The sequence below is a fragment of the Solea senegalensis genome, linkage group LG16 (genome assembly GCF_019176455.1).
Source record: "Solea senegalensis isolate Sse05_10M linkage group LG16, IFAPA_SoseM_1, whole genome shotgun sequence".
Classification (NCBI taxonomy): Eukaryota; Metazoa; Chordata; class Actinopteri; order Pleuronectiformes; family Soleidae; genus Solea; species Solea senegalensis.
The window spans coordinates 1,529,894-1,554,765 of NC_058036.1; the positions used below are offsets into that span (position 1 = coordinate 1,529,894).

The 24,872-nt window shown below is 41.5% G+C and overlaps 2 protein-coding genes across 2 annotated transcripts in view; both read right to left on the reverse strand.

Moving 5' to 3' along the window:
* Positions 1-21,260, reverse strand: part of klc1a (kinesin light chain 1a) — a 36,550-nt gene extending 15,290 nt beyond the window's left edge. The window contains 7 exon segments of the mRNA XM_044046861.1: positions 5-97; positions 7,502-7,589; positions 8,935-9,163; positions 11,793-11,871; positions 12,178-12,408; positions 13,339-13,606; positions 20,828-21,260. Of these exon segments, the coding sequence (XP_043902796.1) occupies positions 5-97; positions 7,502-7,589; positions 8,935-9,163; positions 11,793-11,871; positions 12,178-12,408; positions 13,339-13,605 (987 nt within the window). The 5' untranslated portion in view covers position 13,606; positions 20,828-21,260.
* Positions 21,261-22,075: 815 nt separating this feature from the next.
* Positions 22,076-24,483, reverse strand: LOC122782809 (cytochrome c oxidase assembly factor 8). The gene is made up of 5 exons (XM_044047342.1): positions 24,197-24,483; positions 23,852-24,049; positions 23,198-23,261; positions 22,873-22,963; positions 22,076-22,217 (listed from the first exon to the last, which is right to left on the reverse strand). Exons 1-5 carry the CDS (start codon positions 24,341-24,343, stop codon positions 22,097-22,099), a joined length of 621 nt encoding a protein of 206 aa, XP_043903277.1. The 5' UTR covers positions 24,344-24,483; the 3' UTR covers positions 22,076-22,096.
* Between the last annotated feature and the right edge of the window lie 389 nt (positions 24,484-24,872).

The following is a 24,872-nucleotide window of genomic DNA, read 5'->3' on the forward strand; positions in this document are numbered from 1 at the left end:
GATCTATCTCCAGCGCTCTCTTACACAGAGGCTCTGCTTCCTTGTATTTGCCTCTCTTCCCATACAGGACAGCCAGGTTGTTGAGGGTGGCAGCGACCTGACGGACACAAAGAATACATTTAAATTTGAATATTTTCACTGGATGACGTGCTAACAGTAATTCTCTGCCCCAGCAGCAGCAGCAGCAGCAGCAGCAGCATCACAATGCCATTGATCTGGTGAGTAAGTAATCAATAAAAAAAGAAGGTGCAGGAAGAGAATGATTATGGTGCGCTGTAATCTGATCCCAGAGAAGTGGCGTGATGAATCCCCAACACATGTGCTCAGGAGGAAGGAGGCGATTCAGACCAGAGTCTGGTGGCCATGTGGACCGAGTAGCAGGAAGTGTGAGGGGGGGCCTGACGGTTTGAGAAGATGAAGAGGTGGAGAGCAGTGAAGGGGGAAGGGTTGTTTCTTTCTCTTGTGTAATCTAAAGTGGTGTGGAGATACTTGAGCTACGATACAACTCAGGAAAAGATACTCGGAATGAAATCAAGACTGGCTCAGATGACTTGACAAAACAACAGCTACAAGAGAGATGCTGGCAATTTAACATTTATTTATAATCAACATAACAAGCTAAACCAAACATAACCTATATCTGTAATCAGGTGAATCAGTTGTAAATGCAGGTGTATGGATGTGTGTGAGTGTAGGATGTGAAACTAAGAACAAAACAATGTGAGCTGCAGGACGCCAGGCTGGAAATGGTGAGAGAGCGAGCACGGCTGGACTGTTGGGCTTTTAAGGCACAGCCCCGCCTCTGTAGTAACTGCACACACCTGTGATGCATAGGCTTGATTGCCTGCCTGATTGCCTGTGTGAAACAAAGAGAAAGGGAGAGAGACACACCTACACAACCCCGGCCACTCGGGGTCGTCACACCCCCCCCTTAAGACGGGAACTCAAAAGAGTGACCGTCCCAACAAAAACCACCACCAAATATTTTCAATAATAACCAAATAATGAAAAATAATTACCCCCTTTTTTCTGCAGATCCCAACCCAAACTCACCCACTTGTCCCAGTACTCCGCAACCTGGTACCGGGAAGCCTATTTAAGAGACTGAAACATTGGCTGAGCAGGAGAGAAAATGCAGAGAAAAGTTAAGGGTCACAACAAAAAAAAACAACATGATCAACTGATCCCCTGACAAGGTTTTACTACTTCAAGGCAGAGGTGCCCGAGACAAGGCATCTGCTAGGACATTGTCTTGCCCTTTAATGTGACGAATGTCAAGATCATAACCCTGAAGAAATAACGACCATCTGACGAGTCTCTGGTTTGGGGATCTAAAGGAACCCAAAAATGTCAGAGGGTTGTGGTCTGTATAAACCACCAGGGGTGCCGTTCCTCCAATTGGACACGCTGTGACTCAGGCAGATGAGCTAATGAAGAGTCCAGGTTGCACAAAGAATCAGAGTTTTTCAATCTGCCACTCACCAAACTGTCATCAGGCTCAGGAACACTGTCTAGTGTTTCGGTTACGCTCCAAGTGTCCACAGCCAGCACTGGACCCACGTCACCCTTTATGGTACTGTCACCTTTCAAACGCTGATAATACGGCTTTAGCAGGTTAACATGGTACAGATGAGAAGACTTTCTTCGACCTGGTGTAGCTATAAGATAATTCAAATCAGAGACCTTTTCTATTACTGTATAAGGGCCAGAAAATTTAGCTTGGAAAGGTGAAATAACCACCGGCGTCAAAGCCAGGACCTGATCCCCAGGACTAAACTCATGGCGCTCTGTACCCCGATCATAATGAGCTTTCATTTTGGTCTGAGACTGCCCCAGTTTCTCTTTAGCCAACATCCCTGCCACAAATAACTTGTGTCGAAACCCATTTACAAAGTCGATCAAATTTCGTGGAGCTTCAGTGGGAACCAACCCCATTTTCAGCGCTGTCAGCGGTCCGCACACAGAGTGCCCAAATACCAAGTCATTCGGGCTAAAGCCCGTACTCTCATGCACTGCTTCTCTTGCCGCTAACATTAACCATGGGAGACCTTCCTCCCAGTCCCGATCTAATTCCGTGCAAAATGCACGCAGCAATGACTTAAGCGTTTGATGGAACCTCTCTAATGCGCCTTGGCTTTGCGCATGATATGCAGTGGACCGATTATGGCGAACCCCCAGTGTTTTCAACACCTGAGCAAACATGTGTGAGCAAAAATTAGACCCTCGGTCACTTTGTATGACTTTTGGTATCCCAAACACTGAGATGAACTGAGAAAGTGCTTTAACAACAGATTTAGTGGTGATGGATCTAAGTGGATAAGCAGCAGGGTAACGAGTGCTTTGACACATTACCGTTAACAAATACTTGCAACCTGACTTAGCACTAGGCAATGGACCAACACAGTCTATAATCAGATGCTCAAAGGGCTCACTTACCGCAGGAATAGGCTGCAAAGGTGCGGGTTTTATGCTCTGATTCGGTTTGCCGGTCAGCTGACAGACATGACACGTCTTCACATATGCAGCCACATCCTTCTTGGCACGCGGCCAAAAAAAATGTTTGAGGACATACGAGTAAGTTTTACGCACCCCAAAGTGACCACTTTCATCATGTGCTGTTTTTAAAACTAGCGACCGAAAATCTTGCGGCACCACAACCTGAAACACAGGCTCACCCACAACGTCTCCATCACAAGGTAGCCATTTACGGAGTAAGAGACCATCCTGAACAAAATAGGCTTGAGCTACCTCTTCCATCTGACCACGCAGCAAAACTTGATCCCACAACGTGGACAGCGAAGTGTCAGATTTTTGTGCTTTAACCCACTCATCTTTTGACACAAGTGAGAGCAAATCAAACGGCACTGGTTCTCCAGATACTTTCACCTCTCCAGCAGAGGACACAGACTCACGGCTACTCTGAGCGCGCGTCATGGCACAAACAGGAAAAACCTGCAGCGTTGAACTGTCAGATTCCACCTCTAACGGTTTGGACACAACCACAGGTGACGGAGGACCACTAGGCCAGACTCGGCCGCCACAGACGTCATTCCCCAGAATCATTGAGACACCTGGCAAAGGTAACGCTGGACGTACACCCACAGAAAACACACCTTTAACAAGGTCACAGTCCAACTCCACATCATGTCGCGGCACTGGTACAAAGCCTAGCTCCATACCACGCATCACAATGAAATCACCCGATTGTGTATCATTGGAAAATGGAAGCACCGACTGCACAATGAATGAGTGTCTAGCTCCTGTGTCACGCAAAACTTTAATATTAACGCACTCGTCACTGCCTACCAAGGACACTCGTGCGTCAATAATAAAAGGTTCAAACCCAGACCTGTCACTGTCATCCACAATTACGGCCTTGTTTCGTCCGCTTGTGCACAACATGGCCGGACCTGGGGTAAACGCATTTTTATTTTTTAACAAAGGGCATCGATCTTTCCAATGACCCTCTCCACTGCAAAAATGACACACATTGGAACGTTCAGGGCGCACAAAAGCTGGCGTTCTCTTAGTCGGCGTAGGTTTAAAAAATCTGCGGCGTGTAACGCCGCCATCACTGCCTTCGAACCCCGCTCCTGCACGCATCTCAATGAAACTACTCTTGTGTGTCAAAACAAAATCATCTGCTAACTCGGCCGCTCTAAGTGCTGTAGCTGGATCCCTCTCATTCAAATAGGCAGTTACGCGCTGAGGAACAACATTTTTAAACTGTTCCATTACAATCAGTTCAGACAGATGCTCAAATGTGGTAACTTTTTGTGCGGCACACCAGCGGTGAAAGTGAGTCAATAAGTCACGCACAAATTCAACATTTGTCTGCTTATCCCCTTTAACCCAGTATCTAAACCGTTGGCGATACGCTTCTGGAACCAATTCATATGCTTTAAGGACAGTTGATTTTACAGATGCATATGTTAAACTGTCCTGTGCGCACACAGCCGAATACGCCTCCTGTGCTTTGCCCGTGAGGACACACTGCAACAGGAGAATTTTATCCGCATCTGCCCACTGTTTTGCCTCGGCTACACGCTCAAACAAAATGAAAAAAGTGTCTGGATCCCGCTCATTAAACTTTGGCACAAGGCGCAGACTCGCCGTCAGGTCTCCAGCCTCACGGTCGGCTGCAAACCCTGACGCAACAACAGACGTTCTATTGCGGTCAGAAACCCTCAGTTTAGTCCGCTCGACTTCTAATTGCAACTCCAAGAGCTCCCTTTGCTGCTCAAACGAGAGCACACCAGTCTGCCTCACCAACACCGGCTTCATCGAGGCCGCTGCCTCAGCAGGTTCTTTCTGCAACACACCTCTCTCAAACAAAGATAACAAAACAAACATTTTAAGCTCATCTTTAAGCAATCCCTCTTGTAACACTATATCATAGTACTCAGCAATTTCAACCAATTGATCCTTTTTACAGGAGTCCAGAAACACTGCACTGGGCGCTTCATAAAAAGCTGATAAACTGTCCATATTCACCCTCAGAGTCAGATCCTTACTGATAGACACAATTGAGCACACAAAAGCCACCCGGTTAATTCCCCTAACTGCCTAACCCAGATCTTACTAACCTTACCCTAGTCTTCATGCGGTTCTGCAGCGGGCTGATTAAGCACAAAACCTGCGGGACCACATGACCCCACGGAGTGCCCCCGAGAAGGTTGCCAAGGCAACCAACACTAGCCGCTCCCCACAACACTACAAAAAAAACAAACTGACACAATCCCAAAGGAGAAAGTGTCCTTAAGCCTACCGGGAACCACCGGACATGTGCATCGACTCAGTAACTTACCGACCTCTGACTGGTAAAAAGAACTCTCCCTGGCCTGCAAACAAATCAAACAAATTATTTACAATGGACGAGCCCCCATTTGTCAAGACTGGCTCAGATGACTTGACAAAACAACAGCTACAAGAGAGATGCTGGCAATTTAACATTTATTTATAATCAACATAACAAGCTAAACCAAACATAACCTATATCTGTAATCAGGTGAATCAGTTGTAAATGCAGGTGTATGGATGTGTGTGAGTGTAGGATGTGAAACTAAGAACAAAACAATGTGAGCTGCAGGACGCCAGGCTGGAAATGGTGAGAGAGCGAGCACGGCTGGACTGTTGGGCTTTTAAGGCACAGCCCCGCCTCTGTAGTAACTGCACACACCTGTGATGCATAGGCTTGATTGCCTGCCTGATTGCCTGTGTGAAACAAAGAGAAAGGGAGAGAGACACACCTACACAACCCCGACCACTCGGGGTCGTCACAGATTAGATTACAACTCTATGATGCTCACGGCGCCATGTTGGCAGGAAAAGCTGTGCTGGTTTTAAGCTGCAACGCTGAACGTCGCATTTTAAACAGAAGCTGAAACAATCAGAAATCTTGTTTTAATTCCTTAAAAACACTCAAACCGATGAATCGACTATCAAAATAGTCGATTCATTTAGTCATCGAAATAATCGAGTAATTGCTTCAGCCGTAGCATTGTTGCACTCTCTGTCGTGAAAACATCTGCAGAGAAGGAGAAACTTGCAATAAAAGCACGTAAAATTTAAATTCTCCTCAATATTAAGAAGATAAAGATGAATTTAGAAGAGTTATAAACGGCAGCTTCATTAAAAAGATTCACAACATGTCCGTTTAGATCAATACAGTCCTTTACTTTATACTTGACGAACTCGTATCAGCACATGTTCACACCGCCGACTATTAATAGAGAGCTAAAGACGTGAATATCAGCCAACATGAGCGTGTTTTGCTTCCAGCACGTACAGCTACAGATCACATGATACGACGACCGCAGCAGAGAATTAACATTAACAACAACATTAACAAATGAAGATGATGATGATGATGACAGAGGAAGAATGAGAGGAATCAAAGGAGGGTGAACTGGATATTCAAAGAGAATAATGTGAGTAATAAAGTCAGTAGATTGTGAACCAAGATGAGTTTTCCCTGAATAATAAAAATCACTTCCTTGTGGGGGAGAAGGATTGTGGTCTGGTGACAGGATGAGAGGGTGAGAGGGTGAGAGGTGGGAGGGGAGAAATGTGGAGGGCTAACCTCAGCGTGACGACGGTCCAGACAGTGGAGACACGAGCCTGCTGGGGTTCAGACAGTTAGTCCACCTCTGGTGTGTTTACAGGCTGAGCGCTAATGGATCTTTAATTATTTATTCATGAGTGACCATCACAGATGTCATTTAACAAAAATCCATAACATCTTAGTTTTAGTGCATTTAAGACGACGACAACAACAACAATGTTTTAACACTTCACTGACACAACGAGCTGTGGTGTTCATTAATCATTTATTAAGTTAATATGAACCTATTTTACTAAACTAAATTAAATCAATGTCAAAGGGAAAATCATCTGGATGATTTAAGATATCATAGATAAAGTTCTAATCTTAAATCTAATCTTAGTGGCACTTTATTCCGTATGTATTTTAATACATGTTCTTTTTATTTATTGTCAGATATAGCATTGGAATAACAGTTTTTGGCTCTAACCTAAAATAATAATTATAATCCAGCAGTAGCACATAACGGCTTGAAGCTTCCTACGAAGTAAAAGCTTACGTCACAATCAAAGAGGAGCTACATCCTTTTTGGTATACAAAGGCAACCGTAGTTCCCTGAAGTCCGAGGATTGTTACAATTCCCAATTTCACCACAAGATGTCACTGATTCTATCACACTGTGCCTTTAAAATTGAATATACCACACTTTAATTGCATTTGTGTAAAGGGATAATCACTTCACAATTAAATTCAGTTGGTTTTCGTAGCTTTAGTAGTTCCCCGAAGCACGTAGCGGAAGGGGGAGGTAAGTTTCCGAGTCTTTTCACCACTAGATGTCACTAATTCTATCACACTGTGCCTTTAAAATTAAATATACGACAAATAAGAATGTTTGTATAAAGGTACAAATGTTTTAAACTGTAGTTCTCTGAAGCACATGAGACAGGGAGAAGTGAGTGCCCTCCGTTGTTTGACGGCACTACTTCTTACAGTTGCATATTTTATTCATGTTTCTACGGCAACACAAAAGGACAAACCAGCCACAGAGTAAATCTCCTGTTTTCAAGTGTAAGTGTACTACTACATAAACAAAGAAGAAGAACATCCTACCATAGTTCCCTGAAGCTCTTGGGAAAGGTAAATGTGCAAGTCCTACATTTGTTAGATGACATCTTACATAATGGACCTTTATCGTCAGATACTACTAGTCAGGTACTACTACATAAACAAAAGAAGAAGAACATCCTTTTTGGGTGTGCAAAGGCTACAGTAGTTCCCTGAAGCTCGTGGGAAAGTTGGAGATAAGTGTGTTGAATGAATTCTTACATAATCTTTAATCAGTGCTGTTTGATGGTTGTGTACGTCCCTGTGGTTCAGGTAAAATGTGTGTTTGTTATTGTTTAACTGTCCAGAGCAAGAATAATAAAGTAAGTGTTGGAGGAGGACGATGGCACTCACAGCTGGATGGTCTCTGCCCAGAGTCTTCTCCCTGATGGCCAGAGCGTCATTCAGCAGGTTGGCCGCCTCCTTGTACTTGTTCTGGTCCCTGAGTCACACACAAAGATAAAAACAGACCGACTATGTCAACAATTTCAACTCAGGGCGACAAGGTCGGAACAGAGTCGCAGGAGTTCCCACAGTCACAGAGTCGTGAGAGTTTCTTTCGTTTCTTCGGCGACATCACATCAAAAGCATGAGCCGACTATTCAGCGGGTTAGACTTGTGTACATGGCAACAAGCCTGGCAAATTCTTGTGTGTCACTCTTTTCTTCCTCGCCTGGGAATTTAACACTCGACCCAGTTGTCGTGTTACTGTACTGTAAATCTTGTGTTTGCCCCGCGCTCCACTTCTGCCTTAAAGGCCGGGCCGTACAGAGCTCTGAGGGGCGGGTACCACTGTGACAAGGTCATTCCCGTGAGGGAGGATTTCTGTCGGTTGTGAAGGCATTTGGATTGTGCTGTGGCAGCACCAAGGTGATTAGCATTCTATTCACTGGTATCTACCAGAAACAACAACAACAGTCCTTTACTCTTTGTCACTAAGACGCTGCAAACTCCATTCAGGGAGTCGAGAGTGGCGTTAAACAGTCACAACCGTGGAATTGTGAGGATTTACAAGCTAACAAGAGACCTCCAGCACGGCTCAAAACACTGTTGTAGCTGTTGTAGCACAACGACACGTTAGCTCCTCCCGCTAACCTGTAGCTGCTGCCAACTAACAGCAACCACGGCAACCGCTTCTCTGAAATCACCGGTGTGGGAATATTTTGCGTTCCGCCGTTTAGTTTCCTCAACAGCGTGGACAAACCCACAGTGTGTAAACTACGTTACGAGCGTGTAGCGAAAGCACACGACATGTCCGCGGCACGCGCAGAAGGATGTAGACGTAACCATGACAACGACTCCGTTAACGCAGACAACTCTTCTCCAGGAAAAAGCCTGGATTTAAGCATTTACTGGTTATTGTTACATTTATATTGTTAATAATGATTTAAACGTGACAAAGAGTCCTTAGTGTAATGATGGACATGATATCACTCATGACACCATGTATGATCGAAATGGGAATTAAAAAATGAAAGCATTAGAAACAATTACTCGATTCATCAATCGTCAACTATTAACCGGTTTGAAGCTTTTTTCATGATTAAAACAATAACATGATTGTTGATGATCTTCGGTTCATCAACAATTTGCTCCATATAACAAAAACATCATTAAAAGTGAATCATTTTGTTTGTAGAGAAAAAAAAAGTCATCATTTCCAGGTTTGACAAACATTTTTTTTACGTTTTCTGACACATAATGGACAGATGAATCGATGAGTTGCAGCTCTAAACCTCCGTTACATTACAACAGTGGAAATGACCTAAAAGCGCTGACGGACTCACCTGTAAACTAGGGCTAAGATGTTGAGCATGGTGGCCACGTCTGGGTGGTCGTGTCCAGAGGTTTTCTCCAGGTCCTCCAGGGCCTGTTTGCAGAGGGGCACGGCCACCTCGTAGCGGCCCTGGGAGGCATACTGGATCACCAGGTTGTGGAGCGTCCTCAGGCGGGCCGGGATCTCGTAGCCTCCCTGCTGAGCCGCCGCCGCCGCCGCGCTGCCGTGAGCCGGCTGGACTGGAGACAGAAGAGAATGATTTCATGTTTATTTTGTCCCAAAACCAGAACTTATCAAGCAACGTTCCAGTTGCTTGATAAATTGATTCTTTTATCTGTACTGTGTGTAACTTTACTGTCATTTCATTTCCATGCCGTTCTGCCGACTTTGCTTAAAGCTACTGTTTTTCTATTTTCATCATTTAAACAAAAATCATCCAACAAATAAATGACAATACAATACAATAAATAAATATGATGTAATTTTAAATAAAAGGGCGCGATTCAACCACAACACAAACAGGATTATTCACTCATAAATGAGTCTATTTCAGTGTGTTATATTTGACTGGGTCACGAGGAACATGTCTCATGTCTGTAAGTCTGTCTCTGTGTAAGAATGAATGAATGAATGAATGAATGGATGAATGTGCATGTGAGTGAAAGGTCAGGAACCCAGATTAATTAAGATTTTGTCCGGTGAACAGAACAATTCTAAAATCAAATCCACAATTTTCAAAGAAAAACTACGTCGTTGAACGACGTCCTTTCAAAATAAAACGACACTACAGTGGATGTATTGTTTTGATGGACTAAAGTCAGGTGTTTGGAGTTCCACACTCACGTGAAACCACAACAGAAGAACTTATTGGACTGATGGAAGAGAAAAAAACAAACACTATAATTCTTTTCAAATTCATTAACACAAACAGGGCTGTGAGTGTTTTACGAGCACATCTGGAAACTCACAGTGGATAATTAGAGCTCGCCGAGTGGCTCAAATGGAAATGTTTGTCGAGAGAGAAATTACTGTATTTAAATCACGGCAGAGCTGTCATCATCATTATCTTCATTTTACTGAAACCCCCGAAGCTTTTCCAGGAAACGCGTCAGCGCTGACGTTCACCCTCTTCATCCTCGCTCAGTGGAAGAGCTTTTTAAAAGGTTTTGCTGTCATGAAGGGAAATTAGAGCTGCGCCAATTAACTCCTAAATGAAACCACAGCAACTCTGTTGACTGTTGAGTGAGTTAGTGTTCTAGGTTTCATTTTCAAAATAAAAGCAAAATCTTTGACTTCATATTCTGGTTTATTTTGATGTTTTCATTGAGTGCTTTCAGATCGATATGTTACACCGCTTTCTGACAATTAACTTGAAAAAAAAACCTATTGATTTAGTATGGACAGGATAATCAATGACATAAATATTGGCGCTAAAAAATATTAAGTAAGATTAAAGAAGAATAAAAGAGGTTATTTTTTTGGAAACTGAAATAAATAAATAAAGCAGAAATTCTCAAATTTGAGATTAAAACCAGAATTCTGAGATTTAAGTAAGAATTTATTTCTTGGAAATCCAAATCTCAGAATTCTGACTTTTTTTCCTCAGAATACTGACTTTAATCAGAATTTGAGAATTTCTACTTAAATCTAAGAATTCTGGCTTTTTTTTTTTGAATGTTTGTGTTTCCAAAAAAATAAGTTATTTCTTTTATTCTTCTTTAATGTCAGAGTTCTGTTCTTGTTGTTTCTTTGAAACCCTTTTTTATTTGCTTTGTTTTCCTCCTCTAAAATATCCTGACATACAGAGCAAATTGTGCAAAAAATTAGTGCGTATGAATGCAAATTACAACATACTACATATAAAATCTATATATAAAATGTATATTTATTTATAAAAAGCATATTTTACACATATTTTAGGATGAAAATAAGAAAATAAACCTACTTTCCCCTCAGTTTGCAGTTTGTTGAGTGACCTCACAGTGTCACATTATATTTCAGTCACTTTTAAATCACTCTACAGTATTGACCTCTGCACTGACATCCTTTTACTTTAGATTTATGACACTGGTACAGTGAAGAACCCCACCCTCATCACTCGGTCTGCTGTCCAGTCATAACTCATTTAACACGTGGTCATCGACACGAGAGCAAAGCCAGTGTCCACACAGCTGAGAAGCCAGTTTTAACATAAAAAAAAACATCAAAAATTTCCTCTAATGGACTCAAACCTGCTCCGTTTCCTCTGCACGACAACCTGCACACACTGAAACCATCATCTCAGCCAGAACACAGAAGTCTGCACCACACCCCGAAAATTACACCCACTAAACAGAGTCAGAAAGAGGGAAATACCAAAGAGCCACATCCTGACATTTGCATGGAGAATAAAAAAATGCATAGCTGACAGATTTCTTTAATGTTAGAAACAACAGTGAGAGCAGAGCTGCAGCAGAACTGCAGCCTGAGGCCGGGTGAGGCCGGGTGAGGTCGGGTGAGGCCGGGTAAGCCCTGGACCCTGTGTCACTTATCTTGCATGTGAAGTTCAGTGCAGATTGGTCATTTAAATTTAAAGTTACAATGCACTTCCTGTTTTGGGTTAGGGTTCGTTATGTTACGAAATTTGCTAAACGAAATTTGGACACCAAATCCAAAATGGTTGACTTCCTGTTGAGTCGAGGTCATGGTCCCAACGCGATGTTCTGTTTGTCAGGAACTTAAGAAAAAAGAACCCACCAGTTACCAGGAACTATCACTGGTGGAACTGTGCAGTGGAAAAACACCATTACTGCGTCATTAGAACTTAACAAGATCACCCTGTTTTTAAAAAGGTTCCCTCACAAAGGAGGGAGGAGCCGGGACACTTACTGCCTGGGGCTTGATCGTCGTGGTCGTCAGGAAAGAGATCGTCGAGATTCTCTTTGCTGGAGTCCGAGTCCTTTTCCTCCTGAAAGAGAGGAACGACAAAGGATGCAGTGAGAGGAGGACAAAGAGGTAATACTGAGGGAACATGATGTTTTCCAAACCCACACATGAACATTTCTAAGGCAAATATGTGTCAAAGCCCTGTGAGGTCATGCAGGATGGTGTGTTTGACAGTGTTTACTCTCATCACATAACACAACAATGACACAGCTCATCCGCCGTTCAGTGTCAAGTATCAAACTCCAACAGCGACTCATGAAAACCGGTGGAGGTCAAAAATACAAATAATGCTTTGTTTTGTGAGTAGAAGAAGGCGTGGACGACTCACAGAGGGCGACAGGTCCTCGTCGTACTTCTTCAGCTGGTTCATGAACTCCAGGTGCTTCTTCTCCTCCTCCAGCTGCGCCACGCTCTGCTCGCTCTTCTGCAGCTTCTGCTGCGTCCCGGCGAGCTCGTCCCTCAGCCACTGGTTCTCCTGGCAGAGCCGGCGGACCTGAGACCGCAGCTTCTGCTTCTCCGACTCCACGGAGCTCAGGTGGCTCGACAGCGCCATCATCACCTGTGTTAGGGCGACGCCACACGTCAACAAGGTCAGATGAGCAAAGCATACTTAATAAAAGTTTTTATCTAATAACATCTGTCATATCTTGCTGTTAGACTGAGTTTTTCAACAGGAAACTGGAAGTTTGTAAACCGCTCACTGCTGCAAGTCTACTGCTGCCTCGTGTGGTCAGTTTGTGTCGCTTAAATAAATCCAAACAAACGATTTTAAACACAGAAGTCACAAATCAACACATTTGAACTAACAGATGAAGGCAGCAGCGGATTAACATCTCCTGTGAGCTGAGATGTAAAATCACTGCATTAATGAAACTACTTTGGTACATTTTTTTAATTTGCAAACATACAAATTTTATAGAAAATTGCAGCATTAGTTCTGTGGAAATAAACATTGGTTTGTGTCAGTAAAAATCTATATGATTTATATCACATTAAATAGACTTTAGAGAAAGACGGACAAAGGCACTGTGGTATTTGATGAATTGAACTCTGTGGCTTTTGCTCTGTTATTACTACAGACTCGTTTCTCTGCAGACCAGAGCAGCAGCATTTCTCACAAACGTTCTGTCTCTTTTTGTGCGTGGTTTTTGTCCACACAGAACAGCTGAGCTTGTGTATACACTCTGTGGTCCATCATTCACAAACCTCTTTGCTCTTCTGTTCTGCATGACAGCAGTTCATGGACTGCACATATCTCCATATCTCTCTGTCATTTCAGAGGCATGAAGGTCAGGTGTGACAAAGACCTGGCCAAACTGGCATAGCGCTCGGACCTGTGAGTGGCCGCGAGGCTCTATAGCGCCCCCCAAAGTAGGGTCATGATCTCACAAATGTCCCCAGATCCCTTAATCAAAGCGCTTACATGTAAAACAACATTTGTAATAAAGCGTATTTAAACTTCTTTTGTGTTATTCAATCGGACACGTACCTGTGCCTCGCTCAGCCCGAGCTCCAGCATCTCCAGGGACTTGCGGATCATGTGGGACTTCTCCTCGACGAGGACGCCCTCCTCGTCCTGCTTCAGGCAGCGCAGCGTGCCCAGCAGGCCGTCCAGGATGGAGTGGTGCTCCTGCTTCAGGGCCTCCAGCCCCTGGATCACCTGCTTGGTCTGGGAGATGATCTCATCCTGGGACAGCTTCTCCCCGGGGTTCTCCTCCTCCTTCACGCACACCATTGTGGACATGTCCTCACGCATCCTGTCCAAATCACAGCAGGGGGAGAAAAGTGTGAGCCGAGCAGTGAGTCAACTACAAATAAATGCTAAATTGATTTACAGTGTGGAAAACAGAATCAAACGACAAGGATGAAACAATTACTCGAACCAATCGATTATACATCGATTACTAAATTAATCGTCAACTATTTTGATAACCGATTTATCGGTTTAAGGGTTTTTTCATGATTAAAACAAGAATTCAGATCGTTTCAGCTTCTTAAATGTGAATATTTTCTGTTGTCTTTGCTCCATTAAACAAAGAAATCATTAAAACTGAATCATTTTCGTTTGTGGACAAAAACAAAACATTTGAGAACATCATCATTTCCAGGTTTGGCAACATTTCTCTACATTTTCTGACATTTTATGGACCAAACGATTATTTTAATTAATCAATTATGAATATTATAATAATCAGACTGATTAATCACATAATCGGTCGATGACTTACTCGATGACAAGTCGTTTGATCGATAAAATGTCAGAAAATATTGAAAAATGTAGAAACCAAACCTGAATGAGGGTGTTTTCAAACCACATGTTTGAAACCACATGTTCCATCCACAAAGGAAAATTAATTAAATTAATTATATATGGGTATATATGTATATCTGTGTGTATATATATGTGTGTGTATATACACATATATACATAAACACATATATATATATAAAAATATATATACACACACACATATATATATACACATACATATGTGTGTGTGTGTGTGTGTATTTGTGTCTGCGGAATAAACGTGTGTAATATCTCCCATAATCACCAGCTTCTAAGTGCTGTAGTCAATCACACATAATCTGATTTTGGAAGATTAGGGAAGGAAACGGATGAGTTTATTATTGTTTCATAATATGACGTTAATATGGACAAATTAGCCAAATCTGGCAGAGTTATACTTATACGTTCTTTTGTTCCCACAGACACACACACACACACACACACAGACACACACAGAGACAAACACACACACACACAGAGTTAAGAGGATTATGACTGAGTGCTTTGGCAGCACATGAACTGAGCTGCCTAATAAAATCTGCAGAGCGTCTCCAAAGCGACTGAAGTGAAGTTTCACTGCAGGTCTCTGTGAAACCAGAGTGGAGGGTGTGACTTTTCCTTTCATGTTTCAAATGTCCACCACACCTCAGCACTACAGCAGCGGACAAGACACCAGACTGAGCTGAGCTGAGAAAAAGAAAAAGACAGACTGAGCTGAGGAGTAGATCTCTACAGAGGAGATCGCTCCATGTGACTCAGCAACCAGCACCACAGCCAATCAGCTGAGAGCGGATCAGGACGCCGACGCTGTGAGGAGCAGCAGCAGTTTTAGCCTTAACAACACTGCAAAAGCACAAAAATTCATTCTAAATCCATCCACAGTGAGAAGTGTAAATTAAATCACCAACTGTTTTCAGAACCACTTAATCAGTTTGAGTGTTTTTTTGCAATAATTAAAACAGGTTTCTCTGATTTTGCAGCTTCATAAATGTGAATATGTTCTGGAAAATCATAATAAACAATTTGCAGCCATAATAACATTATAAAAACCACAAAAACTGATCCTAAATATGAACATCAATCCACAGTATCTTATTTAACCACAACAACACAGATAAAAGGTACATTTTTATCCACTGAGATCACATAATATCCAAGTAGTGCTACAACCACTACTGAATTATTAATTCAAGTAAAAATACTTCTAAAAACTCATTAAAACTGAATCATTTTGGTCTGTGGACAAACTAAAACATCAGTTTGACGTTATGAAAACACGGATTGATATTTTCCAACATTTTATGGACCAAACAATTAGGTTGCAACACTTGCAAAACCAAGAAAATCAATCCACCGTGAGACGTTTAAAACCACAACGACACAGATGAAGGTCCATTTCTACCCACTGTGATCACATAATATCCAAGTAGGGCTCAATTATTAACACAATGAATAGGTAATGAATCAATTAAAACTAGTTTTCTGATTTTTCAGCTTCTTAAATGTGAATCATTTCTGATTGAGCTTGCTTGAGTTTCAAACTGAACGGGGTAACACTGAGCAACATTTTCACACATTTTACGGCCCAAACAAGTTACTGATTAATCACTGAATTATGAACTGATACCGTTGCAGGCGTCTGCAGGTGTTCGTCAGACAGAAGTGAAAGTGACAGCACGAGTGTTTCTTTATTTTTGATCAAAGATCAGTCTCAGTGCCCAGAGCAGCACCGCAGGGGAACGCAGAGGAAAACTCATTTTTGATGTTAACGTTTGAAATGTAAATAAGCGGCTTAAAGCCGAGCGTCCCGGGGAGAGGAGATGCTGCAGCTCTTTATGTAAACAGGTTTCAGCAGTATGTGTTCAATACCAGTGAAGAAGAAGAAGAAGAAGAAGAAGAAGAAGAAGAGGTGGTGGTAGAGGAACACTCAGTGCCTGCTCCAGGATGGAGCCGCTGGCAGGGTGAACAGCAGGAGCACAGAGAGAAAGAAGAGCCATCTTAGTCAGCGATGTGTCGACTCATACAGTCATTACAGTCGTAAACAATCTCTGCAATTTCAATTTAAACCTCATTCACACAAAATAGGATAAATTAGCAATTTTTACTAACTCTGCATGACTTATGAACAAACAATGTCCTCCAGGCTTGGCCTATATGGTAAAATTTGATTTAATATTATTCTATATTTCATTCCTCAAACAAAAGCTTATCCCAAAATGTGACCGAAAAGGAGCAGAAAGAAGAAGAATCTTATGTTATATGCACCTATTACTGGAAATGACGATTAAAAGTTATGTTTACGACGCATGTTAATTGTCATCACAAACATAGAAGGGAAAAAACTTTTCACACGTCTGAGATAAAAAAATTATTCTCTATTTTAATTCTTTTCAAATAGATTATTCTCTTGATTAATCAATTGGTTGTTGTGTCCATAAAATGTGGGAAAATGTTGAAAAACCTGGAAATGATGACGTCTTAAAACGCCTCAAAATTATTGAATTGTAATAATAAATAATTAAATCAATAAATGATTAAATAATAAGTCATTAGTTTGGTATATGGAGCAAAGAAATGTGTTTGATGAAGACATTTGTTTCAGTTCCTCAAAATGCATAAATGCTACATTTGCATGAATAAAGTTATGTATGAAGTGTTAATTATTGCATTATCATTCATAATTATTATTGCTGGCCTCTTGAGAAGCAGAAAGATGCTGTCAAATTGTCGCCACTGCACTTTTACTGTTCTTATTTTTTTTTTTGCATACGCAGCAGAGTCATGTTTCTGCTCGGTTGACAATTTAAAGTCTGGTATTAATCCAACATTATCTGTGTTTTGGTTTCACTGGGACACGAGTCTGATGCTGTAAATGTCATGTTGAGTGAATTAATGTGACAGATGCTGTAAAAGCCCGGTGATCAGAGGCACTGCAGCTTAATCTGTGGATCACTACAAATGTGCTGTACTGATGCATTCGACACCGTTTATTCTGCACACGTTTGCATTTCGTTCCATTTGCCAAGTTTAAAAAGACATAATGAGTGAATCATGTGACGACGATAAGACCAAGGAAACAGCCGGGAAGTCACGAGTCATGACACAGCCCGAGTGAATCTGAGGAAATGATAAAGTGTGTTAACAATGAACACATTTGAGGTCTGAAAGCAGAAGTGACAGATGAGTGAATCACTGACACACAGACGGTTATTTTATGAAGTGATTCATCTGTTCTCAGTTAATCAATGAATGAAAAAATGTCGATTCATGTTTCCAAAACCTTTTATTTTGTCCACAAACCAAAGGGATTTCTTTGTAATATGGAGCAAAAAAATCAGAGAATATTATGAAGAACCCGGTTATGTGACGGCCATGACGGAGCCTCTTCACCGCAGAGGCCGTGATTTTTTTTAACGATTTACTTCACACAAGATTCTGAAAATCTGCGGAAAAATTGAGTCAATTTTCCACCAAACTGGGTGATACAAGAAGAAATCGCCACTGTTTCCTAATTTCCTGAAAACTGAAAGGTTATTGGGCAGAAGCTCATCAGTGGTTGGAGTACAAAGCGACAATTTCAGTTTCAGGAAAACAGAATGACCTAATTCAGGATTAATCATAACAACCTTATGCGGCATGTTAAATAATGATAATCAATTATTTTCTCAGTTATTCAACAATTATTCAGATCCCACAGCTATCAGCTAATAATGATAATTACAGAAGCAGAATACATTATAAAAAATGACAATTCTCTATTAGCTGGGTTGTAATTTGAAATAGCCTCAGTTTAATTGAATTATTAGGAAATGATTTGGCTCAAAAACGAAGATATTTTGTTTAAATCTTCTGAATGTGTGAGGTTTGGGAGAGTTAAACACACATTTTTAAGGAGCTTGTTTTTCTTTCTAAGACACTCTGCAGCACTACAAGAAAATCTCAGTCAAGTCTATTTACTTTGCACTCATACGACTGTAAACACGTATTTATTTTAGGTTTAGGTCTGTTGAACAAAAGTCATATCTTAAAGGGTATTTGGCAGATTAGACCTGCCACCACCACCACAACAACAACAACAACAACAACAACAACAACCTCTGCTGTGAAGAACGGGCAAATTACTTTTTTATTCCACCAGTAAATAAGGCCAACACACAAAACCTTTGGGATCTGTGTGAGGCAACAACAAGCTGTGCCAGGGGAGCATGGGGTTGTTAGCCTGAGGGGGGCGGAGCCACACAGGTTGTCAAGAGTCTCTCCTTTGGGTGGATTAAACATTAAATACTTCAGGGAAGGGCAAACAAAAACAAAACACACACAAGTACAGAGACTGCACTGGGTTGTCATGCACTTCAGGCTCATCATAATAATACGTGCACACAAAGGCGCGACACAAAAGAGGCCCTTCATCAAACCCATGTGTGACCACACAATTTAAGAAGCCACAGCCCATACATTTTTGGTCTTCGTGGATTATTAGCTTTGCCAGAATGTGTGTCTTCTGTGAGGGTTACATTTAAAATGTGTTTGTGGTCTGAAGCCAAACAATCAAGATATTTGCAAGGGAGCAGTCGGGAGATGTTTTGGAACAGTCCAGAACACGTTTAGCACAACCTCCCAATTAAGGAAAAACATACGTACATAAGTATTTTAGCCACTTTACAAAAGTCTCTCCTGACCAAATCTAGGCCTACTTAGTATCTTACTTCTTAATTCTCTCCAATAACAGCCTTTTCACTTTCTAAGCCACTCACTCTCCCCACACCAAAGTCCATAGAGAAAATCATCGATTTTACGTCACAGCACACAGGAGTTGTCGATCCACTGCTGCCTCCATCACAAAGTTTAAATGTGTTGTTTCGTAACTTTGGTGTTCAGAATCCTTTGTAAAGATTTACACAAAGTGACCACACGAGGCAGCAGCAGACCAGCAGCTCCTGTGTAGCCATGAGCTAAAAACACTGATTTTCTCTACGGAGGCAAGAGAATGCAGCGAACATATTATTAAAATAGCTAAGAGTTAACTGGGCATATATTTAATAGGTGAGCCTTTAGTTAAGTGGCTCAAATGAGTGCAGTTAGAGAAATGACGCTGAGCGAAGTCAGTGCTCACAATATGTCAGTAACTCACACACCCACACTTCAAAAACTCTAAACGGTCCCTGCTGTGGACACCTCTCAGTCTGTGACACCCACACTGAGACCCACTGTCCCCTGCACACAGGCAGCTTTCAGAGCCCTCACCCGGCCTGAATGTCAATGACCAGGACGTCCAGCAGACCACGACCACCGTCACGTGACACATTCACCGTCGACAGTGTTTGTGGAGCTGCTGCAGCCACCCGCGACCGCTGTACCTTCAACATATGGGAGGACGAGTACACATGACGTGAGCAGCTGTGAGTGGACGCACTTTAGTTAGTACTTGGGATGGACATGGGTATTATGGGTTTTAACAGACATTGTCACATCACCTCAGCCCTGGCTGCTCTTCACTGGCTCCTTGTACATTTAAGAAGTGATATTAAGATTTTATTGATGACTTTTACAGCACGTATGGCGCTGGCAGCCCCTAGCTACACGTTTACAGTTGTTGACGCTGTACAATCAGGGCTCCTCGGCTCTTGAACTTCCTGCCTGAGGAGATAGGGCTCGCAGAATCGATAATGTTTTTAAATCACATCTTAAAAACCTAGCATTTTTCTGGCCTTGTATTTATTTATTTATTTATATGTAACAATATGTAATTACAATTGCTATAAAGTGCCTATTCGTGATTGTATTAAATGACAGCCTACTCTCATCGATTATCAGAAGGTGGCAGTAGCAGCAGCAGCAGCAAGCATTTGGCCAGAAATTATGAAATTTTACGAGCTTTCTTGAATGCATTTTGAAGCTGCTCCTCTCAGCTCGACACACTGAGAACCCTACATTACTGTCCATATTAGAATTGGGCATTTCAAGCAAAGATGAAGCAAAAATAAAATAAAATCTACTTGCTGATCCAGTGATTTGAAACCGATACCGATTCTGAGAATCGTATCAGCTCATCCCTTGCTGTAACTAATCAATTAACCTGTCAACTATGTTTTCGATTAATTGATTAGTTCTTAGTTCCAAAACATGTTAAATAATGTTGAATGTCAGTTTTGAGAAGCTAATTTTAAAAAAAAACTCACAAAACTTCTAATTATTAGAAAACAAAAATATATATCATTAGAGCCTTACTTGACAGATGTGGGAAAAAATGGAACATCAATAAAAGTTAAACTAAATGAATCATATCGCGATGCCTTTTGCACTTTCCCAGCGTGCTGACAGGCGTGATTTCCCCGCGTACCCCATCACTGGTCTCCAGCCTCTCACGCACATATGGCTGAACCAGAAAAACCAGTTGGCCTGGACTCATTCCTGTCACCGTGCTAACTCAGCGTTAGCCCTGCGGTGACAGTTCCGGTGCTCCGAGCGTCTAATTCCCGCAGCGAACGTAAACACCAGCCACAGCAGAGGAGAGAGTGTGGAGGCAAGATTCTCCACACAACACCGGTGTCCCCACTTAGAATGTATTCACTGAAATATGTGTTAATAAAAAATAAATAAAAAACATGTTTACACAATAAGAAAATGTCAGAAAGTGGCTAATTAGCGTCAGAGAGCGCTCCAAGAAATACACGGAGCCCATTCTTACCGTTCTCTCAGGACATCCGTTGCCAGTGTAGCCGGACTGTTCCGCCGCTTCCTTGTCCCTTCTCCCGGGTAAAATCACGACAAATCAGAGGTGGGGACGCCGCTCCTTCACTGTCAGTGTTCAAATGTTTGAATACGAATATTCAATGATGACTTTATTTCCAAACTGGGGAAGGAATCCACTGCATGGACCGCCGCGGTTCACTGATGTCCACTGAGCTGCGAAGCTACACGTTTAGCTTCACCTCCGCTCTTCAGTCTGAGCTCCAGCGGCTCCATCGTGACAGCGACTGCTCCGAGTAACTAATGCCGACGGGAGAGCGGCTTCGTGGGGGGAGAAGAAGCCGCAGAGTGGCCGCCCATGGAGATGACAGCCCGGTGGTCCAGTCACTGACTGACTAACTGACGCTGCGTGAAAATGGCGTCACCTGGTGCGACCCTCCCGCCCCTCCTCCCTCAACTGGCTAATGATGACGTCACCTCTGTCCGGGTGAAAGAGGAAGCTGTGGTTTCTGCAAAGCAGCCAGATTTTTATTTTATGAACAAATTCATTTGTTTGTTAATTGCATATTATCTATTTATGGACGCACAAAAGTATAATGAATAATGAATGAGATAATAAGTCATAATTATGAGATACTTTTGAGAGTGAGATATTAAATTATTATTATGAGATACTTAGTCATAATTACGATATACTGTCATAATTTTGAGATGCTAAGTCATAATACATCCTAATTATGACTTACTAATATATATTTTTATTTTTCCATTTCTATCTCCTAAAGGAGCGGGGCCCCGCCTTTATGCCGTACGACATCCCATAATGTTCACTGACGCAAAATGTGTAAGAATCAGTTGCATCAAGATAACAAACAAGGAGCTTAGAAATGTAGAAACTCTTCTGTCTGAGCCTTTAATTCTGTCCATGCACTTATGTAAAAAGTGGAAATAGTCTGTAAAAAGCTCAGGGGATTCAACTGAATCAACCCCGGGGCAATAGAATGAAAAATACTGAAAAATGACTGAATAACTCATGTGCTGTTCCCTGAAAAATGAATGAAGCCGTTGAAAGGAAGCTCATGTCGTGACGTGAAATTGAAAAATAAAATGAGGTGGAAACAGATTTTTTTTGTTGCATAATCCTGCTGAGAAACAAACTGTCGAGAGGAATTAGATGCGAGTGCTTTTCTAATTCTTGGTAAATTAAATTAAATCAGGGCAGAAAAACCACACACACACACACACACAGAGTGGCTGAAGAGTTTTATTACGAGGAAGAAGAAGAAGACGGAGAGCTGGTTTTCTTGAGTCTGACGTTTGTCCACATGTTACGTAAAGTGACTCGAGCCATGAGTAAAGTGATGGTGAAGTTTCTTCTGTACCATTCCCTGAATATGAAAAGAAAAAGGGCGACAAAAAAGCAAATTAAACATGTAAATATGTTCAAGTTAAAGCAATAAAATAAAACAAAAACACCAGCTTTAGTTCAAGTACATTCATCCGTACACAATTTCCTTTTAAACAACTTCCAGCAGAAGCTGGACTTGATGAACAACATCGTTAGTTTGTTACTTTGACACAAAACATAAACCATCGACATATACGCATTGAAAACCAACATAAAGTAAACTGTCGTATTAAATAGCAACAGACGGAGCAGGCGTATCTAATAAAGTGGCACAAACTAATACAAAACAATGCACATAATAACACCGTTATTCAATTTTTGGACACAAACTTGAATGTTTCTAAAATGAAAGTGAAAGCAGCTGAAAATCTTTTGTTTTGAGGCGAAACAAACGTGTTTCACTTTACAAATTACAGTTTTGTCTTTTTATAAGAGATTTAAAATCGACTGAGACGAGAAAACTGTGAACTTCTATGGTTGATTCCAATTTGAGACCAAAGAAATCAAACTAAAGCAGGAGCAGCTGTGATGTTTATGTTGTTCATCAGTAAACAAACAGATTGTTTTACAGCCCACGGCTCCACCCACCCGGCGACAGACACCCTGGCACATGCTGTGCCGTAAAACAAACTCACCTGTTGTAATTCGCATGTCGCGTTCTGTTTTCGTCCAGAAAGTTCTTGTAAAACTTTGCCATTTCCTCCGAGTCGAGGGAGCGACGGCGTCCTAACGGACAGAGACGGACATTTAAATCACCATGAATCCACCAAAAATCATCATGGAAGCCCCCAAACTCTCCAAATGTCAAGTGATTTAAATGTTGGTTATTTCACAGGGACGTGAAATAAACAAGTGTAACAGTGTTTCCATATTGTTTTGTGTGTGTTTTTTTTTGCAGCGATGAAAAAAAACGAATCCTCTTTACTTTTTCTTTCTTTACACGAGTTTGTGTGTTCTCACCGTTCTCGTCGCGCACGCCCAAGCCTTTCTCCTTCAGCTGTGAGGTGATGAAAGCGTGTTTTTCCTGCAGAGAGTGGACAAATGTGACATTACACAAGCGATTCTAGAGATAAAAAGAAAGATGTCTTTCTGATATGATACACAAAGGTTATGTCATACAAAACAAGTGATTTTATGTTAATATGTCCAAAATATCCAAGTTTAATTTCAAAAACAAATAAACAAACAAAAACGTGTTTTGAAAAATGAAAAAGCTGCTTTTAAATTAAGTTTCATCTCCAAAACAAAACAAACAAACAAATATGAAGAAGGAAATAAAGGGACAAAGAAGATCAAGGTAAGAAAGAATGAAAGAAAGACACTTATTTGAACTTTTTATACATTTTTGAAAACTGCTTAACATTTAATTTCAAAGTAAAAAGGAAGAAACAAGTTAATTACTTTATAATAAAATATAATAAACACTTTGTTGTGAAGCTTTAAGTCCTGTTGTGTGATGATGCCCCCTGCTGGTGAAGCAACAGCACAGCGAGGAAACAAACACCCACCACGAGGACAAACTTGACACAAACAAACGTGTTTTCTAAATATTTAAATATATAAATGTATGAATGAATGAATGAATGAATGAATGTGTGAAGGAGACACGTGGACCTTGTTGAAGGTGAAGTTCTGTTTGGTCCAGAACTGGTGGTTCCAGTCCTCCGTCTCCTGCCTCAGCGTCCTCAGACGTCTCTGCAGCGGGGACTCGTTCTCGGGGACGTGGTAGACGATGGGTCTCAGGTTGGACAGAGGGTTCGGGGGACCGATCCAGTCGTGTGTGGAGTCGGCTGCAGGTCTGGAGTTTGACCACTGTGTGTGACAAGAATTAAAAAGTGTGTTCTTCAAACGGATGTTTTATCTCATCTCTCAGGGATGAACTGATTGGATTTAGGTGGTCATGGGTCAAAGGTCGAGGTTAAATATATATATATATAAATAACATGTCGTGTAACAAACCTTGTTGTTAGTCGTGTCCTGTTGTTTGCTCTGTCCACAGCTGCTGCTGCTGCAGAGGCGACATTTTACAGCTGAAGACACGTTTGCCCTCAGATTCCGCCATGTTGTCAAACTCTTCATTACCACTGAACTCATCCTCACATCCATGACGACACAAACTGACACAGAACGCAGTTACACAACCCGAACAGAACCGAACACACACGTAACTACACTTCAGCTCACATTGAGCTCACGTCCTTCTGTCAGCAGAGCCAAAAAAACAAACAGCAAACGGACTGACTTCCTGTCACGTGAATCCGGCAGAAGAAAATAAATAGGTGCGCTTAAAAAACTCACCTCACCGTCCCGACACATTAACCCAGCTTGACGAGTATGTTTTTTTTTTCTCCGAATACGGCAATGGAGAAAATAAATATTCATATATTTTACTGAGTAATAAATAAGATATTAGAAATAATAGACACGAATTGCTGTTGTTGTTATTGACAGGGGCGTTTCAATTAACTTTCTTACATCGTAGAACAAAATAAAATCCACGAAACAATCGTTAGAAATAAAATATACAAGGATATATACGTATCTGAATTAATTAACTAAATGGAAAAAAGCTTAATAAATAAGTAAATAATAAATAAATACATTGAGTACAGCCTAGTGTTGGTGCTACGTGACA